At 37.7% G+C, this 27,098-nt stretch overlaps 3 protein-coding genes across 8 annotated transcripts in view; all 3 read right to left on the bottom strand.

The window, feature by feature from the left end:
* Positions 1–22: 22 nt before the first annotated feature.
* LOC128229000 (uncharacterized) lies at positions 23–2,171 on the bottom strand. Its single transcript, XM_052940619.1, has 5 exons — positions 2,037–2,171; positions 1,365–1,505; positions 897–989; positions 516–674; positions 23–161 (listed from the first exon to the last, which is right to left on the bottom strand). Exons 1-5 carry the CDS (start codon positions 2,169–2,171, stop codon positions 75–77), a joined length of 615 nt encoding a protein of 204 aa, XP_052796579.1. The 3' UTR covers positions 23–74.
* A 2,289-nt stretch (positions 2,172–4,460) lies between these two features.
* On the bottom strand, positions 4,461–16,965 carry LOC128228998 (uncharacterized). The gene is made up of 24 exons (XM_052940617.1): positions 16,235–16,965; positions 15,891–16,028; positions 14,969–15,100; positions 14,472–14,637; positions 13,991–14,144; positions 13,633–13,743; positions 13,033–13,251; positions 12,554–12,750; positions 12,191–12,382; positions 11,678–11,890; positions 11,166–11,307; positions 10,651–10,816; positions 10,368–10,483; positions 10,041–10,126; positions 9,674–9,840; positions 9,253–9,478; positions 9,036–9,107; positions 8,827–8,895; positions 7,959–8,131; positions 7,094–7,299; positions 6,069–6,209; positions 5,631–5,723; positions 5,249–5,407; positions 4,461–4,904 (listed from the first exon to the last, which is right to left on the bottom strand). The coding sequence occupies exons 1-24, from the start codon at positions 16,596–16,598 to the stop codon at positions 4,761–4,763; spliced, it is 3,846 nt and encodes a 1,281-aa protein (XP_052796577.1). The 5' UTR covers positions 16,599–16,965; the 3' UTR covers positions 4,461–4,760.
* Positions 16,966–17,389: 424 nt separating this feature from the next.
* The window catches only part of LOC128227137 (probable phospholipid-transporting ATPase IA), a 68,041-nt gene continuing 58,332 nt past the window's right edge, over positions 17,390–27,098 (bottom strand). For 5 of the 6 annotated variants that reach the window (XM_052937374.1, XM_052937371.1, XM_052937373.1 and 2 more), the window contains 5 exons: positions 26,873–26,974; positions 26,429–26,505; positions 25,810–25,839; positions 21,621–21,664; positions 17,390–20,842 (listed from right to left, as the gene is read on the bottom strand). In XM_052937374.1, coding sequence (XP_052793334.1) covers positions 20,789–20,842; positions 21,621–21,664; positions 25,810–25,839; positions 26,429–26,505; positions 26,873–26,974 — 307 coding nt within the window. In that variant the 3' untranslated portion in view covers positions 17,390–20,788. The remainder of the gene's footprint in view (positions 20,843–21,620; positions 21,665–25,809; positions 25,840–26,428; positions 26,506–26,872; positions 26,975–27,098) is intronic. The other variant, XM_052937375.1, reaches the window with a different exon arrangement.

The raw sequence follows: 27,098 nt of genomic DNA, 5'->3' as shown, positions 1-27,098 counted from the left end.
TCAGATTGTCCCCGTGTTCATATCGGAGCTTCCCTAGGTTCTATAAGGATTTCGTTGACGCCGACGTGAGCTGGCTAGGAGGCGGCATACACCACGGCCCTCGCTATATCTTCCGGCTCCAGTATTTTACACTTTTTGCTTCCGTCAAACTGATCCTGTGCCTGGGGAAATAGATTGTACAATTAAAATGAACTTCAAATAATAACATATATTTACATACTTTGATTCTTTTAATTTCTAAGGTGATATTTATATTCATTAATAGTTTTGTGCGTGCTTATACTTTCGACTTAGTGAGTGCTCAAACGTAATTGACCTAATGTATATATTTACTTACATGTATTTACCTAGATGTTCCCTGTGATCATTCGATCCTTTCTAAAACCTAACCTGATGTCGATTACCAGTGTACTTATTGTATCTCTTTACTATCAACAGTTTGGTCTAATAAGGGACTAAACCACAGTGGCTGAAGGCCAACTTCGAAATTATCACACAACATGGCATTGGCTTACCTCTGTGTCCGTGCTATGTTGGAAAAGTTCTGTTTTCACGTCCCCAGGCTGTATACACGTGACCCTTACCCCTGACCCTGACATCTCGTGCCTCAGGGCCTGGGACAGCCCCTCCACGTAGAACTTCGTCCCCGAGTACACCGCTAGGCCCGGGAAACCCTGGTAAAAGGGAATGTTATTACACATTTCTTCATTTATATACATGTAACAGTGTATCTATCCATGCCAGTACTCAGAACGTAAATCTGAAAATCAGATAATTTGAATTTGCAAAGTCGCGTTAAGATAACATGGGGACCACTTTTTAATGTTGTATACAAATGGTGCTAAAGACAAAACACAAGTTACAGAGTTGACACAGAAATTAAAGAATACTGATACCCTTCTCCCCGCATCTGACGACATGTTAATGATGTGTCCTTTTTGCCGCTGGACCATTCCGCCGAGCACAGCGACAATGCAGTTTGTTAGACCCTACAAATAATGGGCATTTGACAGTTACCGTAATGATACTAGTGTGTTTAAACGATTGAATGTAATTAATGTTTATAGTTGGTACTTTAGTGTAAATGAGCTTTCTTATTTACTACATTATAGCCTAAAATGTTGTAGTTATAGGGTTCTACTTCTGATGTGCGGTCACCGAGGCGATAATGAGTTCCTTTATCTTCTTACAAGATTCATTCATACTGATGCATTTTCTTGGTAATTGTCCGGCCAAACATGAAAACATTCACTGTTGCTGGATGTTCTTTAAACGCGATTGATTTGAGTAATCAGGACACGTGCTAAAATAATCATGTATATATAAGATTCATAATTGTTGTCTGAGAACTGTGTGTAACGTGCCTTGATGTTGACGTCAATCTGTGTGTCCCACTCATCTTCATGTATATTCTTCATCATGGTGTAGTACATGGTGCCCGCATTGTTGACCAGAATGTCTACTGGCCCCAGCGTCGCCTCGGTGTGCCTCACCAGCTCCTTGACCTTTTAAGTTAGAAGTTTATATGTATATCGAAGTTGTTAAAAGAAAAATAAGTTGCAATGATTATTGCTAAATGTTTGACCCTGGGGTGAGGGGTACACTGTCAAGGGCTTGGCTTAATAATATTTTATTGCATGAAAACGTCAATGAGAAAATCGATGCAACGTTTAACACAATATGTAACCCGACATTATAAACTCCAGCATGCATCAGTTACGGCCTTCTTCCGGGTTTAACCTTATGCCAAGGTCCGTTAACGTTATGTGACGATTATGTGACACTGTCACCTGAATACTACACTGTAAGGTCACAGCTAATGTTAGAGGATACTTTACACAGGTCGCATTTGACATTTTTCCCTTATTTAAAATGCACCAGCATGTTATTATTCCTTTGATGATTCTAATAAGACAAAAACATTGCTAATGAATTTAAACATATTACGTTTGATGCGATCGATTTTATCATTTCATATGGCCAGACCAAATAATGCAACCCTTGATGAAATTATTACAATATTAACCCTTATAAACGTACATTTCTCTATTTGTTACGTCCGTTTTGACTGATATTGGCACGCCCCCGCTGTTTGCGATCGCTGTCTGCACTTCCTGCAGCTTGTTTGTCCGTCTGGCCGCCATAGAAACCTTAGCTCCCGCTTCAGCCATCGCCGTTGCAATAGCTTTACCAATACCACTGGACGCGCCCGTGACAATAGCCACTTTGTCATCCAGGCTTTTCCCTGGGAAAGAAAGATTGATTGATGACACACTTGGATTTTTCCAACGTTTGTAGTCATAAATAAACAGAAAAATAAGCAAATTCTTACCTATAGCACTGCTCTCAGACATGGAATTGTATATGACAGTCCCGAGACAAAGGGAAGTTACAAAAATAAATGGCTTAACGGGAAGCAAGCAAGCTGCTACATTTAATGTTGGACACTTCTTTTGATATAATACACGATGAAAGTGTACTCCACCTATGGTTGAACTCTGTCGAGTTCTCTGAATAATTCCTCTGGAACTAAGATGTTTGAAGTAGACGGCCAGAAGTTCACTGTCCAAGTAGGGAAAGGACAGGCCAATTTGTGAGGTGGTTTTGTGAAGTGTGTCAGCCGTGTATGAACTTAAGTTGGAGAAAAATGCTGCGTTGCTGAAAAATATTAAGTAATAGATTTAAGTTTAGGTGTAAGTATCGGTCAGAAAAAAATATTTTTTGATATATATATATACATAATAAGAAGGGATACAGGAATGTATTCTACCCTGGCCCAATAAAATGATTTTATCATGTATTTAAACAGGGAAATAGGCTAATGCTCTGCATTTGAAAGAAAGAACTTGGATGCACAAACAATTTCGCAAAAAATATGGTACAAATATTAAACTTTTTTTATTAATTTTAATGTTTTATTCCATTTTTTATCATGCCTTATATAGCAAAACTTACTAAGTTCAGAAGGTTGCTGTGACCTTGACCATGAAGGTAAGTCCACGGGTCTTGTGAATGCAAACAGAAAGGGGTGATGTTGTATGCCAATTTAATACTGAAGTTATTTAATACAAATTCGGTTTATCAACTAAAGGGTACTATGTCCTCCTACATATCATTTGATGTCCGGTACGACCGACTTGCTTTCATGGCCATACAGTCGGCAACCGACTTGGAGATCTGCGCCTCCCCCAGTGTCCTGTGTCGCATTGAAACCCTGCTGACGGACCGCTGTCGCCTCCGCTACAATCACTACCTTGACAGCTATATGAGCGACCGCCCCGCTCTTTCTGGCGTTCAGTTAAGACTCAGGGAGCAGCGACCGGGAGCGCCAGCCAGAGATGCTGTGTTCTTGGCTCAGTTTGTTAACCTTGTTCACTTAAGCTCTTTTGAAAGTTGAATATTTGTAACAATATAATACTATGGGTTCGTGTAAAGTGACAGTATACCATGAAGTTATAAAACAGATCAATAATTTTAACAATAATAATATTATATTGTACAAAAGTTAGTGATAGTAACTCATTTAGCAAGTCGTAAACAATGAATTGCTCTTACTTCGGTGCACAAGGTCGTTTCTAAAAAGTATCGTTGAAACGTATAAAAAAACGTTTATACTCACAGAATGGAGAACATTTTTCACCCCTTTAAACGATGAACCAGAAAACATAGACATAACTGCCCTAGTTCCGGCGACATTCTGCACAGGATGTTTTCCTCCAAGAACGCGTGTTGGAGCGTTGCTTACATGTAGATCTGTGACTCAAGTAGAATATTTAATGAAATTATAAACAGCCACTGTCCTACAGTCTCTATCACTATAGTAGGCATAGTTTGAACCTTAAATTATGACTGTCGATTTTATTGCAGGTGCAATGATGATGTACTCTTAATGGTCCACTACCTTTACTCAAAACTGCCAGATGAGGTCGTCATCAGTACAAAAGGGATATCACGTGATTATGATAGTGTTAAAGCGTGTCTAGAAGCTCTCCAAAAGGAGGCGAACTCTTTGTCTTCTGGTTTTAAAAAGCTTCTGGGTGATAGAGACGCGGGTCTGCTTTCAGACGACGAAAATGACCAAGAAGACGCAAGAAAAGTCGGTGAAAAGTTCAAACGGCAACAAAAACATAACTTCGAAGAGAAATCTAACAAAATTGAGGTTCCATCCAGGGTTGTCCAGCGGCTAGCACAAATTCAGTCATAGACTGATGCTGCCTTCATCAAATACTCGGTAGATTTAAAGTGAAGTTCAAAAAGTATGTAGATCTACAGTAGAAGATTTTTTCCAGTGATTATGTCCGGTGAAATAGTTCATCGGCACATGTTTGGTCAGTTAATATGCAAGACGTTCTTTCCTCAAATCTATCATATGCCGTCTTTTAAATCAATGACGAAACGAACATGTATACTGAAACATCACGTGGAATGACCTTAATAAAAAGAAGAAGATATGATTTATTTATTGCATGAGACATCATGAGTACCATATACATTTTATGGTACAGACATCTATTTTATTTTGAATAAACACTCAAACACAATTTTTGAAAAAATCTAGTTTTCTTGCGTTCACTTCCCCAGTTTATAATGTTTCTTTCATAATAATTATACATCGATCTGTTTTATTATATGACTGTTCCCTTCCTGGCGTGTTAGCCAGATACATATATTAGTCTTTTAAATCAATTTCAGCTGTCACAGTAAATATCTCCATTCATAAATTTACGCCTCCCTGGGCTTTAATCAGATTGTCCCTGTGTTCATATCGGAGCTTCCCTGGGTTCTATAAGGATTTCGTTGACGCCGACGTGAGCTGGCTGGGAGGCGGCATACACCACGGCCCTCGCTATATCTTCAGGCTCCAGGATTTTACACTTTTTGCTTCCGTCAAACTGATCCTGTGCCTGGGGAAATAGATTGTACAATTAAAATGAACTTCAAATAATAACATATATTTACATACTTTGATTCTTTTAATTTCTAAGGTGATATTTATATTCTTTGATTTTTTTTGTGCGATACTTTCGACTTAGTGAGTCTTCAAAGGTAATTGACCTAATGTATATATAACTTAATGTATTTACCTAGATAATTTCTGATCATTTGATCCTTTTTAAACCTAAACCTGATGCTGTTCAACTTCATGTATGTACTTATTGTATCTCTTTACTATCATCAACAGTATGGTCTAATACAGGAACTAAACAGCAACGTGGAACTGTTCAAAATGTTATTGTTATTGACCTACCTCTGTGTCCGAGTTATGTTGGAGAAGTTCTGTTTTCACGTCCCCAGGCTGTATACACGTGACCCTTACCCCTGACCCTGACATTTCGTGCCTCAGGGCCTGGGACAGCCCCTCCACGTAGAACTTCGTCCCCGAGTACACTGCTAGGCCCGGGAAACCCTGGTAGAGGGGAATGTTATTACACATTTCTTCATTTATATACATGTAACAGTGTATCTATCGATGCCAGTACTCAAAACAGAAATCTGGAAATCAGATAATTTGATTTTGCAAAGTAGCTTTAAGATATCAAGTGGACAACTAATCCAAGTTGTATACAAATGGCGATGAAGACCAAACACAAGTTAGGATACACATTTTAGAAATGAAAGAATACTGATACCCTTCTCCCCGCATCTGACGACATGTTAATGATGTGTCCTGTTTGTCGCTGGATCATTCCGCTTAGCACAGCGCCAATGCAGTTCGTTAAACCCTACAAACAATGGTCATCTGACAGTTAAATGATACTAGCGTGTTTATACGATTTAATGTAATTATTGAAATGGAGCTGTCTGATTAACTATATTCACCCTAAAATGCTCTAATTATAGGGTTCTACTTCTAAAATGCAGTCACCCATGCGATAATGGGTTTATCTTTCTGTTCATATTGATATTGGTGATTTTTTCACCATTTTCGGCCATATATGAATACATTCACTGTTGCTGGATGTTTTTAAACGCGATTGCTTTCAGTTATTCGGGCATGTGTTTAAAACAAACGTGCATATACTCTTTAAGATTTCGTAATTGTTGTCTGAGAACTGTGTTTAACGTGCCTTGATGTTGACGTCAATCTGTGTGTCCCACTCATCTTCATGTAGATTCTTCATCATGGTGTAGTACATGGTGCCCGCATTGTTCACCAGAATGTCTACCGGCCCCAGTGTCGCCTCAGTGTGCCTCAACAGCTCCTTGACCTTTAAAGATAGAAGGTATAGTGAATGAAGGTGTTAAAAGAAAAATAAGTTGCAATGATTATTGCTAAATGTTAGACCTTGTGTTAAGGGTACATTGTCGGGGACTGGTTTTATTTACAATATTTTATTGCATGGAAACACATTTGACAATGAGAATATCAATGCAAAGTTTAACACAATATTAAACCGAAATTATAAAATCAAGCATGCATCAGTTAGGGCCTTCTCCCCGGCTTAACCTTATGTCAAGGACAGCCTTATATGACTATTATCTTACACTGTCACCTGAATACTACACGGTAAGGTCACAGCTAATGATAAGAGGATACTTTACAAAGGTCACATTTGACAATGTTCCCTCATCTAAATTGCACCAGCATGTTATTATTGTCCTTTGATGATTCTAATAAACAAAAACAATGCCAATGAATCTGAACATATTACGTTGATCCGATAGATTTTATCAATTCCTACGGCCATGCCAAGTTATGCAACACTTGGTGGAATTATTACAATCTTTACCCACATTCGGAACTCCTCGGCCATTTTTTTTCAAAAACAACCTCGGATGTATTTGGACGGTTTACATACTCAAAAAGTGGTACGTTTAAGTCCGCTGCAAGTAGATCGCGTAGTAATTTTATTTAGCAGTTAAACTTTGTGACATTACTCTTGGGATTCTTAAATATGTTTGCAATAAAACAATTCAATGGCAATCAATTTAAACTTAGATCAATAAATAAAACTCTAAAACACTACATTTAATTAATGATATAATTCAAAATTTTACGAACTACTTCAACTGATGTACCTGCATACATCCGAGGTTGTTTTTGAAAAAAATGGCCGAGGAGTTCCGAATGTCTTTACCCATATAAACGCACATTTTCCCTATTTGTTACGTCCGTTTTGACTGATATTGCCACGCCCCCTTTGTTTGCGATCGCTGTCTCCACTTCCTGCAGCCTGTCTGTCCGTCTGGCCGCCATAGAAACCTTAGCCCCCGCTGCAGCCATCGCCGTGGCAATAGCTTTACCAATACCACTGGACGCGCCAGTGACAATAGCCACTTTGCCATCCAGGCTCTTCCCTGTGAAAAGAAATTTGATTTGATATTATGGTTGGCATTTCGAACGGCTGTAAAATGAAAATAATAACATTTTTTTTTTAAGAAGGTAACACATTATGACATAATTACAGTGTCAACTATAAAGCATCGTACTTTCAATATGGCCTTCTAAAACAAAACATAATGACATCTTTTCACAATACACATGTATACATACTATGTAGTCATTCTAAAATGGACCAGGCAAGCATCATTAAAAAAAGCCTGGACGGCATTTTAGAATCACTAACTTGACATACTATTATTCAAATATCCGTGATCAAATACGAAGTCATATAAAGCATTAATGCATAATTAAACATGTTAATTATGTTAAACACATGTATTCAATTCACACATGTATACTTTCATTCATATAGCAAAAAGGATAACAATAAATCATCATGTATTCATCAATAAATAGGAAAATAAGAAAATTCTTACATGTAGCACTGTTCTCAGCCATTGAGTGGTAAATGGCAGTTCCGAGACAAAGGGACGTAACAAAATAAATGGCTAAACGGGAAGCATACAAGCTGCTACATAAATTATAATACGAGCCGTAACGAGGGTTGATCCAGAATTACGTGAACTTATTTAGTAATTCAAATGTCGTTGAACACGATGAAAATTTACTCCACCTATGGTTGAACTCTGTCGAGTTCTCTGAATAATCCCTCTGGAACTAAGATGCTTGAAGTAGACGGCCAGAAGTTCACAGTCCAAGTAGGGAAAGGACAGGCCAATTTGTGAGGTGGTTTTGTGAAGGGTGTCGGCCGTGTATGAACTTAAGTTGGAGAAAAATGCAGCGTTGCTGAAAAATATTAAGTAATAGATTTAATGATAGGTGGCAGTATCGGTAAGAAAAAAATCAATAAACATATTTTGTTATGTATATACTTAATAAGAAGGGATACAGGACTGTATTCTGCCCTGGCCGAATAAAATGATTTTATTATGTATTAAAACAGGTGAATAGGCTAATGCTCTGCATTTGAAAGAAAAAGATTGGATTCACAAACAATTTCGCAAAAAAAAGGTACAAATGTTGAACGATTTTGGATTAGTTCAATGTTTTATACCATTTTTATCATGCTATTTGTTTACAAGTAGTTCATCGGATCTAATGATCATTATCATAAACATTGGATCCGATTAAGACCGGGACACGCACTTATAGCGTTAAGGCTTATATAGCGAAACATACAAAGTTCAGAAGGTTGCTGTGACCTTGACCATGAAGGTAGGGACACGGGTCTTGTGCGAGACAAGTTCTTATACTATGGTGGCAAGTTCTGCCAAATAATTTAAAAATCGGAATATGAATGAGAAAGGTGTGGCCCGGAATAAGACACGGGACGGACGGACGGACCGACCGACCGACGGACGGACGGTCGTGACGACGTGTGCGATTCCTTTATAGCCCGCACTTTACTTTGTAAAGCGGTGGTATAATATGGCTATATCATGGTTTATTTTTTCACTTAGGTATAACTTCCAGATACGTACGTTATATATGATTCTATTACTCTGCGTAGAAGACTGTCTTTATTTTCTGTACCGAATTCCTCTAAAGCTCTGAAAACAAAAGGATTTGTGAACGTTTGATAAAACGGTACGAACATGAATCGATTGACATTTCAATCCACATTGTTACAACGCTAATTTCATTTTGTTAATAAGAAATAAATGAAAGTATCAATAAAGAGATTTTCTACCTCTGTCTCCAAGAATGAAATGTCGCAAACTGAATAGGGTAGCCGTGCGCATTCATCCACTCGAACACCAATCTGCAAAGAAAATAGATAGGAAAACACTTTATTTCTATCAAATTTATAAAAAAAACGACGTCCATGATGTTCAACCAAGTGCAAACTTTGTATGAGGATTGTTGTTGTTATTAGCAATGCCGGAAAATGCCGGAAGTTGACATACCTTGACTTGAGCGGTTTGTCGTTGATTATATGAAAGGTCTTCCCCAAGCTAAGTCCCGACCTTTTGGTCATAGCGACTACAAACTCAGCTGCGAAGTCGACGGGCGTCATCTCCATATCCCAGTCCACATCCGGTGCAAGCCCGAGTCTTATAGACGCTTGTAACATAAGCAGTGTAAAATCCTGTGGGTTCCAGAATGCTTGCTTGCGGTCACCAGACATATTGCCTATTGATGAATGAAAACGTATCAATTATGGACGATTTGAAAACTATAATTGAAACTATCATTTTCTAAAAATCGTTCCAATCACGACAGCTCAAACTGAAGTAACACATATTGCGACTAAAAACATTAACGTGGCTCTTTGCGTCACAAGACAACTTGGGTATTTGACACGCACGCTTACAAACATAGACGTACCTAGGCGGTAAATGGTGGCGGGGAGGCCTCGCTGCATGGCGCGGCGCACGAGCTGCTCAGCGACCCACTTGCTCCTCGAGTAGCCATCTTCGAGGCGGCCAGCGTATCCGAGGGCGTCGTCTTCCTCGCTGCACATGGTCATTCCTCCAGGGAAAACAGCATCTGTGCTGGACAGAGAGAAAACAAAAAAAAATATGATGAATATACGTTGTATTGTAAATGCATTAATACTGAACTTAGTACATGTATCTCTAAATTGACACTGACTTCCGGATCGTATATGAAAATGCCTTCTGACAATATCCACATCATTATCATGCATGTTCAGTTGCTGTTATATATCTATTTTAGTGAATATTTGAAGTACCTGATGTAGTGTATGGGTTTGATTTTCCCTGCACAGGCAAACTTGATGACGTTCGCTGTGCCATGCACGTTCGGCCCAACCAAAGCCTGAAGGACAAAAACGTGTTTTCAAGAAAAGGTGTGAGGATGTATAAAGCCTGGCCAGATTGAACACTGCTAGTTCATGTCCATTTTATTCGACCTTTTTTCAGAGCGCACATTATGAAATACGAGATTGACGTCAGAGCCATTGAATGATAGACCACGGCATAAAGACCAAGAATTTCTAGCTCTAAGAACTCGAGAAAATGGCGTTCTCTCTCAACCAGACACTTGTTGTTACACTTACCGTGTATGGATATACGAGATTGACGCTGGCGGCGGCGTGAACGACGAGGTCGACGTCTGAGCTCATGTACGTGTAGTCCTCGTCCGATAAGCCCAGGTGCACGAGCGCTACGTCACCTGTAGACGGTCAACATGGAAAACTCACGTAAATTACAACTATTTAGATGCAGCAATGACGCAATGTTAAAATTAGTTTTGCGTCTGAAATTATGGACATATATGTACGAGTTTCTTCTCCAAAAATTACTTGATGTGGTAAAATATGTGACTAGTATGGTACAAACCTTTCATAGGCATCACCCGTTTTGAAACCAGTCGCTCCATTTCCTGTTGTTCAGGCGTCCCGGTGTTCCCTTCTGGTGCGAGAATGCCGAATTTCACGAGGGTCTGGCGCAGCCGGTCGGCCGGGGTGGCGTCCGGCCACTCACGACACACACAAAACACAAACACCTGCGGTAATTCGCAAAGATTATTAAGTTCGTAATGAAACTTGTTCATGATGCATTATGCCAGTACATAATTAAACAAAAAATAAATAAATTTTAAATGTCGTCATTTTGCAGTGTGACACAAGAACATTTTTGTATTTAATGCAAAGATAAGACCCTCTCCCTAAATAGAGGTATGTGAGTACCTGATGAAATCTTCCTAATTTGCCAGAATGGCTTCAAATTAGTTTCATGTGTGTATTTAGGCAAATTTTGTGGACGAATCACACATACATGTAAGCAAACATGGATGTGTATAAATCCGACGTACGTTATTTCATTGAATACACTCATATAAAATGCATTTGTACCTTGGTTTGTGTTAGTAGTTCCTTGAGAAGAAAGGCTCCCAAAAACCCTGTAGCCCCGGTCAGGAGGACACGACCCTTTTCAAACCGCCGCTCCTGGTAAACCGCGAACATCCGCCAGAACGCGCGCAGCTGCATGTCAATACTGCAGAACAAAAGGTATATATTATTATTCAAAACTGAATTATTCTTTAATGATGAACAAACAAAATCACATAGCAACGCGATGGTGTTTATATTAAATGATAATTTTACAATTTGACCCTTATCGCGAGTCTGCAAAAACAAGTTCTATTTGCGTCATAAATAAAGCGGTGTCTGCCTCTTCCCAAATATTTCAGGTTCGATCCTTGCAGCGTCAGAGACGTTTACCTGTGGCCTTTTAAAATGGAGCCCAGTACTGCTTTATACGAAATCCAGGAGCGGAATTGAAAGATGAGTGTTGGCTAAACTTACAGTAAGTATAAACAAGAAGCTGTTCCCTTTAATCAACATCGGTGATAACAAGGACTTACTTAACGATCATGTAGTCATGTCGCTCCACCTCTGCCATAAGGTCGACTGACTCCGCGACGGAAGTTTTCGGCTGCTCCGTGCGGCCCTTTCTGGCGTCCACGAGCTGACTGAGGCGCGCTACGGTCGGGCACGTGAACAGGTCCTCCACGTTCAACTTAACGTCAAACAGCGCCGTGAGTTTGTTGATAAGCTCCGCCACAAGCAGCGAATGTCTGATAATAGTAAAAAGAAAAGTTAATATGAATCTACAATCTTATTACCCTAAAACGGAGATTGGGTGATCTAATAGTGTGTATGCCCAGCAACAGATACGGTTTTCCTATCATAACACTTATTTTCATAATGCCATCCTCATTGAGTTGTGTCTTTTTCATCAAAAACAGGATTGTTGTAGATTATGGAGCCGTGATATCACGGACATACAGTATATCAGTTAATATGTCCGTGGTGTTATCAACAATCGTTCTCACAGAAAATATTTATAAGATCTTCAAGATTTGGCAATCAAATACCCTCCAAGGTCAAAGAAGCCCTCGTGTATGTCTGCTTCCTTCAGTTGGAGCACCTTGCACCAGACGGCTGCCATGGCAACCTCAGTCTCTGTTGTCGGTCGTCCTTCATTGATGACGTCAGTGACCGTCTGTGCATCGTAGGGTGGTAACGCAGCTTTGTCCAGTTTACCCGTCGCAGCGACCACTGGAATTCTATAAAACGGATCCACATTGGGGGTTTTATGAAATAAAATTTTCTTTAATTGCTGAACTATCAGTTATGGTTCTTTAATTATAAACATTGCGCGTTAATGATAAAAACAACAACACACGAATTAATTTTAATCTTATACATACCAGATCATAATGCTAAACACGACTTACTTTGATAGGAACATAAAGTAGGAGGGTATCATGTAGAATGGGAGTCGCTTTTTGAGCGCATCCCTGACTAGTTTCCGGTTGGTCTCCTGTGATGGCACGATGTAGGCGACCAGAAACTTGTCTTCTCCTTCTGCTCCTTTTACCAAAACAACGCAGCTGTGCACCATTGGTAGTTCCATCAGAGCTGCCTCAACTGCCTGTTAAGTTGAATTTAATGTTTGACTGATTGCTAGATGGTTAGCTTAATCGAGTGACTGCTTGTTGGTTCGTCAGTCGATAAATTGTTTCAAAGGCGGGATGATTGGTTAGTTAGTTGATTTAAACATTGACTTTTGATTGATTGATTGATTGATTGTTTGATTGTTTGATTGATTGATTGCTTCATTGATTAATTGATTGATTCGACAAACAAAATTATGTTGAGAGGAATGACTTAATGACCAGAAGGAGTTTAATTATTCTAACGTTGGACACATTACCTGGATCTCGATTGAGTATCCTCTGACTTTCACCATGGAGTCACAGCGGCCACAGATTTCAAGGCTTCCGTCAGACAGCATGTAGCCCCAGTCGCCGCTGCGGTACAGTGTCGACCCACACGTTTCCGGGACGCTGGCTGGCCGGGGAATGAACCGCTTCGCTTGGATTTCCGGTCGGTTCAGGTACCCTAAGGCGAGGGTTGGGCCGCCGACGTAGATCTGTGGGTAGTAAGCATGTAAGCATAAAGCTTAATAGTGAGAGCTCGGCTCCAATATCGGCATGCATTACTGGATTATGGCTATTAACATTATCAAAATTGCTCTTGTTACCAAGTAAAAAAAAAACAGTCAAAGGGAGCCAACCTGTATGCAATCACTGTAGTTTTTATTTTATTTTTCACTCCCTTGCCTTTTTTAATGGGGTGAAAAGAACAGTTTAAGATTTTTTTTTCTACTGACTTAAAGCCTTTCAGAGAGAATCATAGCCCGAACCATATACTAACCCTAAAAGAGACTGCATGTAGGCTGTATGTTATACATTGCGAGTTCGAAATACCCAGTTTATGTGAATATACACCAATTCTTTTGAGACGCACTTACCTCGCCTGAGCTGCCGACCGCCTGCGGGTTGAGGTCGGCGTCCAAGATGACAACATTAACCTGTGGAATTACTCGACCCACCGGACAGAACTTCCGGGCAACAATGGCATCCTGCAAAACAAGGGCATGCATTACACAAAAACTAGAAAGGAATGATTTGTTTCTAACGTGTCCATGAACGGACGAGTCATGCACACCATTGGAAACAGTTGTACTTAGTTGTGCTTTGGAAACTAGTAATCAGTGCCACAGTGCGTCAAATGAAAAGACAAAGTAACAAACAGATATCTCCATTTACTAATGAAACACTATTAACATTTTTTACACTTCCAGCACAGAAATGCGTGACTAATGTTACCTTGTTATCGGCGAAGTATTTATTAAGATCCTCGTAACAGACGTCGTGGCACTCGGAGACGCTGTACAGATTCACGAACTGTATCCATGGTAAAAGTTTCAGGCATTTGGCGAACAGTGATGTCGTCACCACCTCACCGCAAAATATAATTGTCCTGAAAGAGCAGAAGTGAACGTTAATGTGCCTATAGTAACTACATCCGTGGAGGACGGCTTACATTTGTATAATTGATGTTTATGTGTGCACAGTTGCATGATGTCTATTATCGGCATGTTTCAACGATACGTTGAGATTTACAACTTTAATAACATTAACGAATGCCATCCCATACTGTATCAGACTGCTGTTATGGTGTTTATATAAGAGGCACGATCATTTTTTCAGTGATAACCTATTATCTTGAAAGAATCTCATTTACGTATATATAAAGTTATAAACAGTTAAACAGTATAAATAACAGTTTACACTAGATCGTTCATACCTCATATGTAGGAGCAATGTTTGAAGATCAAGGTCTGGTGTGTTCAGGACGGCCTCGAGCAGGGACGGCGTGAACAACATCCGGGTTATCTTGTTATTACAGAGGAACTTGCACAGTAGGGGCGGGTCGTAGATCACAGTGCTTGGGATTATGTACAGGGGCACTCCTGCGAGACGGGTGGTGTATAATTAAATTTAGTGCTAAATGAATATATTACATATTCTAATATAAAGATAATTATATTTTCTGGTCACTAAAATGAACTTCTGACAGTAACAATTGTATGATGGTATTATGTGGTTACCCTAGCATGGTAGGGGTGGATCGTAGTTCAAGGTGCTAAAGAAGAGGTTGGTGTTTTATTTTAACCGGGCATTAAAATAGTTGGTATGTTGGATTAAGGGATTATCTTTTTAAGTTATCTTTAAAAGTTTATATTCTAGTTATTTGTATTGCACAATCGTTAACAAAGAAGCCAATTTAAGCTTTTAGTCTACCTTTGATAAGAGGCCTAAGCATCTCCCAGACGAAGAATACGTTACACGCCTCCCTCTCCTCCTCTCCGTATGGGTAGAACACGTGACGGGCTGTGTACGAGAATACCGCCCCTCGGTGCGGGCAACGGATACCTGTAAATATTGGTGGTGCTCCTTCAACAGGGATATGTTTTATGTGGAATATGATACGCTTTAGGCTAACGTCCACCTCCCCGACTCCCATACCTCGGCATATATAGGTCGAACACGTGACGGGTTCATTCCCCCATGAACAATTTCTGTCAATAAATGTAGATGACGCGGAACGCAAATATGCGCCGATGAAAGAAATCCTTCGAAAGAGCATAGTTATAGTGGTCCAAGATATCATTAGTACATGATATGTTTCGAATTAAAACAAGCGTATTGAACGTCTAGAAGGAAAGCATAGAAATGCCGATGCAAGATTTTTTTGATTTTTTTAGGGGGAGGGAGGGACATTTATTTTATTTGCTCCACTTTCGGATAAATTACAGTGTTAAAGATATGTCACGGTTCTATATCTTAAAATACGTAATTCATACAGATTAACTGGTGGAGTTAGCAATTCAAAACAGGAAACGGTCGCTCTTTACTGTCAAAAGTCGACATGACCTAAAATCGTCCTCTATGACGTTATTTGTTCATCTTATTGGAAACATGAATTTATAAGGCCAAAGTAATATTACGCATAAAGTTAAAAAGACGTGTTTTGCAGAGAGTTTGAACAGAAGAGGTGCATATACAATCAAGCATTCTACAGTTAGCTAGTTTAACATATTAAATGTATAACCTCATATATGATTGACTGTCATCAAAACATACTACCTCGTTATTTCTATTGTATGACATTGAAACACAGAGCAACGAAACAAACCTAGTATTTATTTGACTTAGCTCGTACCTTTTGGTTTGCCGGTAGTTCCCGAGGAGTAGACGATGTACGCGAGATTGTCCAGTGTGGGCGCGGCTATGTCCTGTTGTGGGGTCTTCAGTGGGCCTTTCTCCCAACCTGGGCCCATTACCAACACGTTCTTCGTGCCTATTGACAGGAAATTGTTTTAGAGTTAAAGGCGCAAACATACAGTGGCTCTTGCTTCTATGCAAATATGAAATTGGATAAAATTGATGGCAAGTACAAGTTAATTCTGTGCGCATACGGGTTTTCATAATATTTATTGAATTGGTTAGAATTTTTCAAATATTTTCATTATTAATGGGGGCAATAGTGAAAATCTCAACATAAACCTTCCAGTTTGTCTATAAGTCCGCCCTCTGTAAGCACGGCCACTGGCTGGGCATCTGCAAGTATGTCCTTCAGAAGAACTTCCGGGTAGGAGATGTCTAGCGGCATGTAAGCGCCGCCTGCCCGCAGGATGCCGATGTACGCCACCACGTATTCGATACACTTGTCCATATAGATACCGACGCACGTGTCCGGTCGCACGCCGAGCGCCTGCAGGTGGTGAGCGAGGGCGTTTGTCTGGCGATCTAGCTCTCCGAACGTCACCTGGCGGCCCGATGCCTCCACGACGGCCACCACTTCCGGGGTCCGTGCCGCCTGACGCATGAACATTTCGTGCAGTAATCCATTTTCCTGGTAAGTCTCCATTCTGATTGGGTCAACGATCAAGCATTCACTCCCTGCTGATTGCTTTTGAAGATACACCTGCTCAAAAGGAATCCGATGTTGTGTCACACTCTGCCACAGAACTCAAGAACTCTTCGAGAAAAATGGTCCGGTTTTTGTTCTACGTAGCAACCACAATTTAGTAGTAGTAACCATTAACAGTAGAAACTATGGAACCTTTGAGCTGCGTTATATTAGATGTTACATCTATTTCATGATTTAGTGACACATAAAGATGGCACGATGCAGGTGAACTTAAAACACCGTACCGTTGTTCGGAGATAACCGACTATCACCATCACCCACACTGCATTTATATCAACATTAAAAGTGTCAAGTCGAGATATGGGTCCAGCCGCTGTAACAGCGGAGTAACACTTCGATAAGCTCGTCGATAAGGCCATCTTATCCAGTCTTTATCGACATTAAATGGTCGAACCATGCTTACTGTTTTTGGTAATATTTTTATAAGTTTTCATATTTGCCGTTGTTTTATGCAGCCATATCCTAAACTACATGTAGTTCGGATCAACAGTCCAAACCATCTTCAAAGAATGTCGAATTCCAAAGTACAAAAGTGGTTTCATATCTGTGACTTAAACAACCATGAGTCAAATACTCACGAGTGGTCTTCCGACTAGTATCTGTATGGTTATATATACGAGTATAGTTTTAATTCACCCTGTATATCATTTACTTGTATATCACTAATAGTTGCCTAATTGGAAGAGTGAACTTTATATTGAATTAAAGAAAACGTAATGAACAGAACAGAGAGTTGAACAGCCTTTATTGTCAAGATTTGTAATAATACATAACAAAACACATTAAAGAAAATAGTGACATATCACACACATATAAATATCATCAAAACTGACTAGAAATGAGATACTTATGGCAACGCAAACATGTATAGAATACATGCATGTATAGAATACCAACATATACAATACATACATGTATAGGATACATACATTTAGAATGCATACATACACTCTAATACATACATGTATATAATATATACTTATGCACATTACATACATTTAAAGAATACACAAATGTATATAATGCATACTTATAGAATACCAACATGTATAGAATATATACATGTGTACATTACATGCATTTATAGAATACATTCATGAATACAATACATACATGTATACCATATACAGATCTGCGCTGTAATATTATTGTTTGGACAGTTGAATATATTAATAAATAAAACTTATATATAAAACAGAGATACATTCAAACATACCTCAAGCAAACTTCTCTTTTTTTATCTGTATTTAATGACCATAGTTTGACATACCACAAGGCTCATAGAGTGGATATATTTTATAATCAATTAATAACACATGTTTGCTGGACATGAGTGTATGATATGGAATCTATTGGCAAACACAGGTGTTATATTCAAAATGCAATGGCAGTTATTGTACTAGAACTGATGTCTGCAGTCAGACTGACCACAGAAGCTGATTACCTTGTACTGTAACAAAAGTTGAATTATCTATAACTTCTGTTTAATGATCTGGACCAATATTTTAAGGTATTTTAACAATATATGTTGAATATAATATAACATAGATGTAATAGATAAATGCACTGTAATAAATAGCTGACTTTTACATTTTGAATAGCTACTGGTACTTTATTTTAACAATATAAGTTGAATGTAACAGTAGATAAATGCACTGTATTTAATAGCTGACTGTAAAGTCTAGAAAAGTGGTACTGCTGCCATGCTGAAAGGGAGTGTGGCAACTGTGGCAACTGTAAATCATGTTGAATGTCTTGTTAAAATAGTTGAATAAACAACTGCAAGAGGATGCCACCGCTCATTTGTCTTGATCAGACCATAACGGGGGATGGGTCTTGATACACCTGGGATGGGTCTTGATGCATGGGGATGGGTCTCAATGCACATGGAATGGGTCTTGATGCACAGGGGATGGGTGTTGATGCACGTGGAATGGGTATTGAAGCACGGGGGATGGATCTTGAAGCACAGGGGATTGGTCTTGATGCACGGGGATGGATCTTGAAGCACGGGGGATGGATCTTGAAGCACGGGGGATGGGTGTTGATGCACGTGTACAGAGTGTCACTGGTATAGACATGATGATGTTGATGCGGTCTGTGTACTACGTCTTGAATGGTTTTTGGCGTAATGGCCAACGTTAAAGCTTTTGAACAATAATAAAGATGACACCAAATCTATTGCAATACCTCATATTTATTTTCACCCCTTATCCTCTTCCCCCACCCCACCAGAAAACTGTTTATTATTTTCAGTGCATGTTCTCAAATTGTATATTTTAAAAGTTCAATCATACAGAGCAAACAGTCAGAATTTACAACCAGAAAAGTTAAAAGACAAAAATATATATAAAACATCTATCACATTAAACTTATAATATACAACAAGGCTTCACTGAATTCTGTATTATAAAACAAGTCAGTGAACGACATCTTACAATGGAAATATTATACAGTTAGAAAATTAATGACTATTAAATCAGTATACACTACTTTATAACAACAGTACTAAACATGATAAAACTGTTTTAATATATCTCCGGTAGCATTTCATGTACAAATACTGAGCATTTCAAGTTCATAAAAGACCATTTAATAGTACAGGGCTTTTCAACATAATCTAACTGCTATTTGTAATTACTGGTTAATTCAACATGGGGTTAAATAAAAAAATCTTGAAATAACAACACTTTCAACACATTTTCAACACTTGAAAACATCCTGTAGTTTAAATGCATGCCCACAGCAGCAGGAAATACAGTAAGACATTGGAAACAATACTTAAGCACTGATAAATCCATTACATAATGAACAGTAAAACTCTCAATAAAACAAGATCCAAACAGAACAACAGGTGCGCTGATATTGTTGTTGTTTTTTTGTCTCATACTGAATGGTCACATTATTTTTTTCTGACCTATATAGGGCCCAATCAAGGCATCCACGATGCTGAAACTTTTTCTCAAATGTAAAAATGAAATTCCTTGTTTTACGTTTTGGGGAATAAAAAAAAAAATCAAATTTAATTTAAAAAAAGACCTCCGAACCATTTTTGTATTGGAGAACTGAAATAATACAACATTCTTTTATCTGATCTGTGTATTTTTTGCGCATTCTAGACAATATTAATTCCCAATTAAGGTTAAAAAATTACACAGTTTTACCAAGTAAAAAGAGTCCGGCCTCATTCATAAAATGGAGAGAGAAAAACACACTGTACTTCATAAAGGGATAGTACCATGTGCTATGACTTCATGAAGTCACAAATAATCTGATTCCTAACCTCTCTGGCCGTATTCAATGACCAACTTAAATTTAAGATTAGAATTTAAGTGTTTTGATTGGCCTGTACATTTAACTGACCAATAGACTGAATGGAATCAATAAGGCATGTCTAAGGAAAAGGATAAGATCAATATTGAATACTGGCCCGGGCCAATCTTCACATCCAAAATCAGAGCACAAGTATGGGCCAATGGTTTAACATAATGAAATGATAAACACATCTAGATTCTTCCTACACTAATTTCTAAGTATATTATTATCTTTATGATAATCATATCTGAAGTTCAAATACAATATCACAATTAAGAAAACACAACCAAAGACAACTTCAAAACACCAAATAAATATTGCACATAAACTGCAAAATGCAGTAAGGAAAGGTTGTGAGATGGTGCCCACAACATTTTCAATATATACATATATCCAGGTGTGGTTGTGTTGATTTTAAGAAAACATCAACACCCATGAATTCTTATTAAAGAGTCTGGCATAGAGGTGTTTCCATAGCTTCATGTGCTTCTTCTCAGCTTTTTTCATTCACATCAATTTGTTTTACACTTTTCATAACAAACAAATTGAGCCAATCAAGCTGATCTTGAAAACTTGATTCAATAAATTCCAATATTTTCTAAAGGTTTCATTTTTTCAATATCTGTAGCATCGGTGGGAAATTCAATGTTGCTATATAAGTGGGTTTATCAATTCTCGTCATATATCTGTGGGATAGTTAATTTCAGTCAAGCATGGTCCCAGAAGACTTCACATTCATCTGTCAGTCAATGAGTTTCTAAAATCCCTATCAACTGAGGGCTCTAAAACTCTACCAGCCATGGTCCCTTCTCCTAGTGGCCCTGGGGTTTCTCTTTGGTTGTGTCATATACACGAATAAGCTCCGCCTGAAACAATGATACACAATATGTAATATCCTATGTAGCATACTTTAGAGAGAGCAAGATCACTTCTTTATGGACGACATTGGTAATACCTTCTTTCAGAACTTCTTGTGCGTCATGTAATTAAAACTAGTGCCATGGAACAAACGCCAATGCTAGCTGTTTTCACCCTATTCGAACAAATGGTATCTCTCGACAACTACTGGGCCTATAGTATTGGCCTTGCAGAACATGAATGCATTGTTACTGGCAACATATGTACCAAGTTTTATTTAGATATTTTCAACAGTTTTGAGTAATAGCTCAGGTTGACGTTTTTGTGCACCATTTTCTTTGAAAAACCACAGATGTTGATAACATATGTATACAAGTTTTACTCTGTTTAACTTTCTTCAACTGCTCAAGCCTGTTAAGGTTTTTGCCCACATGTTTTCTTGCTGGTCCCTGCAAATAAATGTACTTAACCAGAGGCCCAAAGAGGTAACGTGTAGGCTTGTCTGTTGTCTCTACAGTTGAAAAAGGGGGCATAACTTGATAATGCTTACAGTCAGAGTAATGGACCTTGATTTAAATGTGCATATTTTCTCTGGCAACATGTGTATCACTCTTCATGCAAATATTTATTTTTTTGTTATGGAAAAGCTTTAAGTTGTTGCACAAGATATCAATGCCGGCTCTGACACTAAAGCTATGTCAATACCTCAAATTTTTCTTCTAAAAGGATGATTGAATTTAACTGATTGTTAACATTTACAAAACAAATTCTCAACCAACACTGTACCTGTGCAATTGAGCCATGCTCCTCCTGGGAAAAGGCAAAACCATCTGAAATGTAGATAACAGATGCATTAAGCATTGCTTGATATAAATAATTATAAATATCCTGGCCTTAGGCTAGAAGTTACCAAAACTTTAATGTCACTTAGTGGTTTAAACCCTTGAACTTTATAGTTTATAAATTAATTGCTACAGTAACTTTAATATAATAATCAGCCTTTATAGTTCAGGAAGTACACATGATTTGAATGGAAGATATTTAATCAAAGCCATAGCCTATAATGCAAGTGGAAATAATAAGATGGGAAAAAACAATGAATAAAAACCTTTTATCTCATATACTGTAATTGAAAACCCCAACATCAAACATTTAAATAACTCTGATCACCATTTTTCTTTACCATATTCATATGATGGGTAGAAGAAATCAAAATAAGTTGAACAAGAGTGATAAATACTCCCAGAGGCTACCTGGATACAGGAGTCGGATTTCATTTTTGTGTATGATATTAAAAAATTTCATTTACATTGAACATTGTTGCTTTTCTAATTTCAGCAAGGTGCATAACTAATTCAAAGATTAAGTCTGAGAGATGTGGTCAACATATTGTTAAATAAACTAGAGCTATCACTGAAGGTGATTAATACCCCCGAATGCCGCCCTGATATGAAATTGCAGTCAACTATTTGGAAAGCCAACCTATAAATGACAACTTTATTTTATGGACTATCGTCATTGTAATTTGCTAAAATAGTGTAATGATTCATGTACACTGAACTCCTCATTGTGCTGTACCATTGTATAAAGTTTTATTACATTCCATCCGGTAGTTTTCTAGTTATGCTCCGGACAAGAAAAAAGTAACAAAGGGCAATAACTCTGTAATTGGCTGAAATAGAATTGCGGTTCCAGTACACTGCACTTCCTCTCATTATGATCTATCACTGTATGAAGCTTTATTAAATTCCATCCAATAGTTTTCAAGTCATGCTCGGGACAAGAAAAAAGTATTAAAGGCAATAACTCTGTAATTAAGCTAAAATAGAGTTATGGTTCTTGTGCACTGCACTTGCTCTCATTGTGCTTTACCACTGTATGAAGTTCCAATGAATTCCATCCAGTACTTTTCAAGTTATACTCCGGACAAAAAAAAGTAACAAAGGGCAATAACTCAGTAATAAGCAAGAATATAGTTATGGTTATTGTTCACTGCACTTCCTCACATTATGCTCTAACATTGTATGTAGTTTAATCCAATTCCATCCAGTAGTTTTTAAGTTATGCTCCAGACAAGGTAAATTGCAAGAAAAAAGTAACAAAGGGCAATAACTCTGTAATTGGCTGAAATAGAATTGCGGTTCCTGTACACTGCACTTCCTCTCATTATGATCTATCACTGTGTGAAGTTTTATTAAATTCCATCCAATAGTTTTCAAGTTAAGCTCCGAACAAGAAAAAGTAACAAAGGGCAGTAACTCTGTAATTAGCTGAAATAGAATTGCGGTTCCTGTACACTGCACTTCCTCTCATTATGATCTATCACTGTATGAAGCCTTATTAAATTCCATCCAAAAGTTTTCAAGTTATGCTGGGGACAAGAAAAAAAGTATTTAAGGCCATAACTCTGTAATTAAGCTAAAATAGAGTTATGGTTCTTGTGCACTGCACTTGCTCTCATTGTGCTTTACCATTGTATGAATTTTCAATAAATTCCATCTAGTAGTTTGGAAGTTAATGTCTGGAAAAAAAAATTGACAGCAAAAAATACAAATAAAGGGCAATAACTCAGTAATTAGCTAAAGTAGAGTTATGGTTCTTGAACACTGCACTTCCTCTCATTGTGCTTTACCATTGAATGAATTTCTAATGAATTCCATCCAGAACTATTCAAGTTATGCTCTGGACAAAAAAAAAGTAACAAAGGGAAATAACTCAGTAATTAGCAAGAATAGAGTTATGGTTATTGTACACTGCACTTCCTCTCATTATGCTCTACAATTATATGAAGTTTAATCCAATTCCATCCCGTAGTTTTTAAGTTATGCTTCGGACAAGGTAAATTGCAACGGACAGACCGACCTACCGACCAACCACAGGGTGACTCCAATATACCCCTTTCAAACTTTGTTTGTCGGGGGTATAAAAATGTCATCAAGGGGAATAACTTCAGAAATAGTTCTAGAGTGATTTGACTACATGCCAGCAATGAATTGTCTGAAATGATCCTATGAGTGAGATTTGATGAACATATACCAACTGCTCTATAAGATGATCAATGTAAACTGATGCAGGACAGGGTGAGATTATTTTTCTTATATCAACAAGGAGCAGACTGATGCGGTAGACTGTGAAACATGCTTTAAAGCATAGCTCTTATATAGCCCTAAGAAAATGACCCTATATTCCTTTCTGGGGTGGTATTCAATATAATTAAATTAAGTTAATCCTATACATCATTGAGTTCATTCACTCTATTGGTCAGTTTTAAATAACAAGTAATCCGATTAGCTACATCGTTCTGAGATCCAATAAAGACCAATATTGAATACCAGCCCTGGTTCGGGCTCCAAAATGATAAGACCTGACCATATTTTTTCTTTTTTCATTGGAAAAAGGTGAAGGATGTGTGGTGTCAACTTCTTTCCAGTAAAATATCCCAACTCCAAATAACTACTTCTGTTAGCATACCATACCGACTCTATATTACTAGATCCCTCGAGTAGGCTAGCAAGTTAGACATATTAGTATTTAAGAGAATGCAAAACTGTGTTCACCGTTTATATATGTAATATGTCATTAAAGGTTAAAGGTCATAGAAAGGAGCATTTAAAGCATTTTCTATTTAGGTTTTTTCACATAACATCTCATGCAACACTTTCACCTACATGTATACTGTTTTGTTTACTGTATCAATTTTTACATTTCGACACACAGTGTACAAATACCTCGAAATATTCTGATCTTGTTATACTTAGATCCAACATCCAATAACTATAATTTCTAGATCATGTTATACTTAGACCGGAGTACCAAATTATTAAGTTCCTGTTATGGTTTTACTCCTATTATTAATGAATTGTTTTTCATGCAAAGTACCTAAACAACTGTAACAGATGATTTCTGTCCTGAAATGTGGGTGCTACCTAATACAAGTATAAAAGTTGAATGGTAAAGCAAGATACAAAGTCTGTATGTTTTGATTTCAATCAAATTTAAAACAATGCATTGGATGCAAATAAGGAATAACTGCATGTGGCCTTTTCTAAATGCAATAATTTTCATCATTATTCATATTTTACTGTACAAGTCATGAATACCTCATAGGCCATCTGGACAAAAGAATGGTAAACTATTTCCATTCGGAAACTAGGCGGTTGTTTTGGTAGTCCTAACCCACTGCACATCATCTCAATATGGTTAACATTTGTGCAGAGTTAATTCAAAATCCTTCAAGGGGTTCAAGAGATATGGAGTGGACACGAAATTTAGTCATATGACCTTTGACCTCTAAGTGTGACTTTGAACTTGAACTGAGCTGGTGGTAACATGCACTCTGCAGATCAACTCAATATGGTGAACATTCATGGAGAGTGATTTTAAGTGATATGGAGCAGATAAAAAATGTATTTATATGACATTTGACCAAGTGTAACCTTGACCTTGAACCTAGCTGGTTATTACATGTGCTCTACACATTGTCTCAGTATGATGAACATTTGTGGTAACTTATTCAAAATCTATCCAAAGGTTCAAGAGATATGGAGCAGACATGCTCTTACTATTAAATGTATCAGGCTACAACTCTGCCTTTCTGCCAATTTTAATGCCATTTTCAGTCAAACTATACAAGACCACATGAAGTTAAAACCTTTGCTTGTTGTAATCCAAACAGATGACGATATTCATTCAGATAGTTCTACGCAATGAGGCATCTGGTTGTGTTCTGTGCACGAAATCTCGATACTGAAGATTGCTTTAAATTTGTAAGGTGCTTTTTTCATGGAATTTATGTTTTGACCATTACCGCAAAATATATGATATTCTACTTTTTACACAAAAGTTTTCAATTCAAGACTTGATGGAATAGAAATATATATGTGAGAATATTACCACTCACTGCTTATTAAAAGCTATCTTCAGTATTAAGCATGGCTATACATGATGCAGTATGGAAGTTTAAGTTTATACTAACGAGAGACTCTGGAGGGTGTTGGTGATGGTTCTGTTAGAAAACAGTGACATTCATTCAACAACAACAATAACAAAATTTAAAACATAAAAGTAACAATGAAGTCATCAACCATTGTTGTTACACATAACAGGTATGGAGTAAGTTTAATTTGTATGTTAAGCGCCTAGACTAGTATCAGTTAATTGACCAGACGCCAGTTGTCAAACAAACAATCAGTTGACTAAATTTTGTAAATGAATATAAGCCCATGGTTGTGTCATCCAATGGATTAACTGGTAAACCCCCACTAAAACATCACAAAATGTCTCAATAATTACTTAGGCTACTGGTCCATTACGTTATACCTGAACTGAATTTAAACACAATCAATTGTACACTCATTTCATTTATCAGTAACACACAAAGGTTGATTTTCTTTTAACAAAAGCAAGACATTAACAATGTTATGAAGAAAAAACAGCAAGAAAGTAAGAAATGATTAAGGTACTAATTTTAGTAATGCCAACTTGAGTATGAATTATTCAAATGATAAAATCTTAACCAAACTTGAAGGTGAACCAAATTTCACTATAGAAAGTCTACCAATGGTTTATATGAATTTGATGAGCCGTTAACTTACGAGGTTGGTCCTGGGTGGGAACTCGGTTCATGGATCGGGAGAATACATTCCGGAGAAGACGGGCTGTTTCCGTTAGCCTAGGGACAAACAATATACACCACTTAGAATTCATACTTTTATGTATGCCTCTCTTCCAGTACAAAAATGGTTAAATTAAAATTCGAATGTGTCCAATGGTACGTTTCTCAACTGCTGATCCATTGATGGAATACATTCAGTTTCTTTTAAATCGACAACTAATGAGACATGAACAGCAGGGATGGTAATATATACAATTAAGAGGTTTCTACAGCTTTCCTTGTAGCTTTACTTTGTAGTTTTGAGGACAAAATGGTTGTCTGGTTGATATCAGCTTTCTCTTCACCCTAAACCTTTTTATTTAGAATATTGAACATCATTTAATTACTTTCAAACATAATTCATAACCATATGTTGATCCAGTACCTTTTCTTGGTGGTTTGAAGGACGATTGTCGTCGGGTCGACGTGGGCAATCTCTGCCTCCTGTACTTTCTCACGTAACGTCTTGAACATCGTACGCCGCAACCTGCAATATTAGATTCCAATCGTACACATAATAAAAACATTGTATACTAGGATAAATGGTGGAATTATGAACTAAACAGTCATACTTGTGCTAAGGAGGTACCAGCACTGATGGGTATCAATGA

The sequence above is a fragment of the Mya arenaria genome, chromosome 3 (assembly GCF_026914265.1).
Source record: "Mya arenaria isolate MELC-2E11 chromosome 3, ASM2691426v1".
Classification (NCBI taxonomy): domain Eukaryota; kingdom Metazoa; phylum Mollusca; class Bivalvia; order Myida; family Myidae; genus Mya; species Mya arenaria.
Note: the sequence above shows the minus strand (reverse complement) of the source record. Positions and strands in the feature narration are given on the sequence as shown.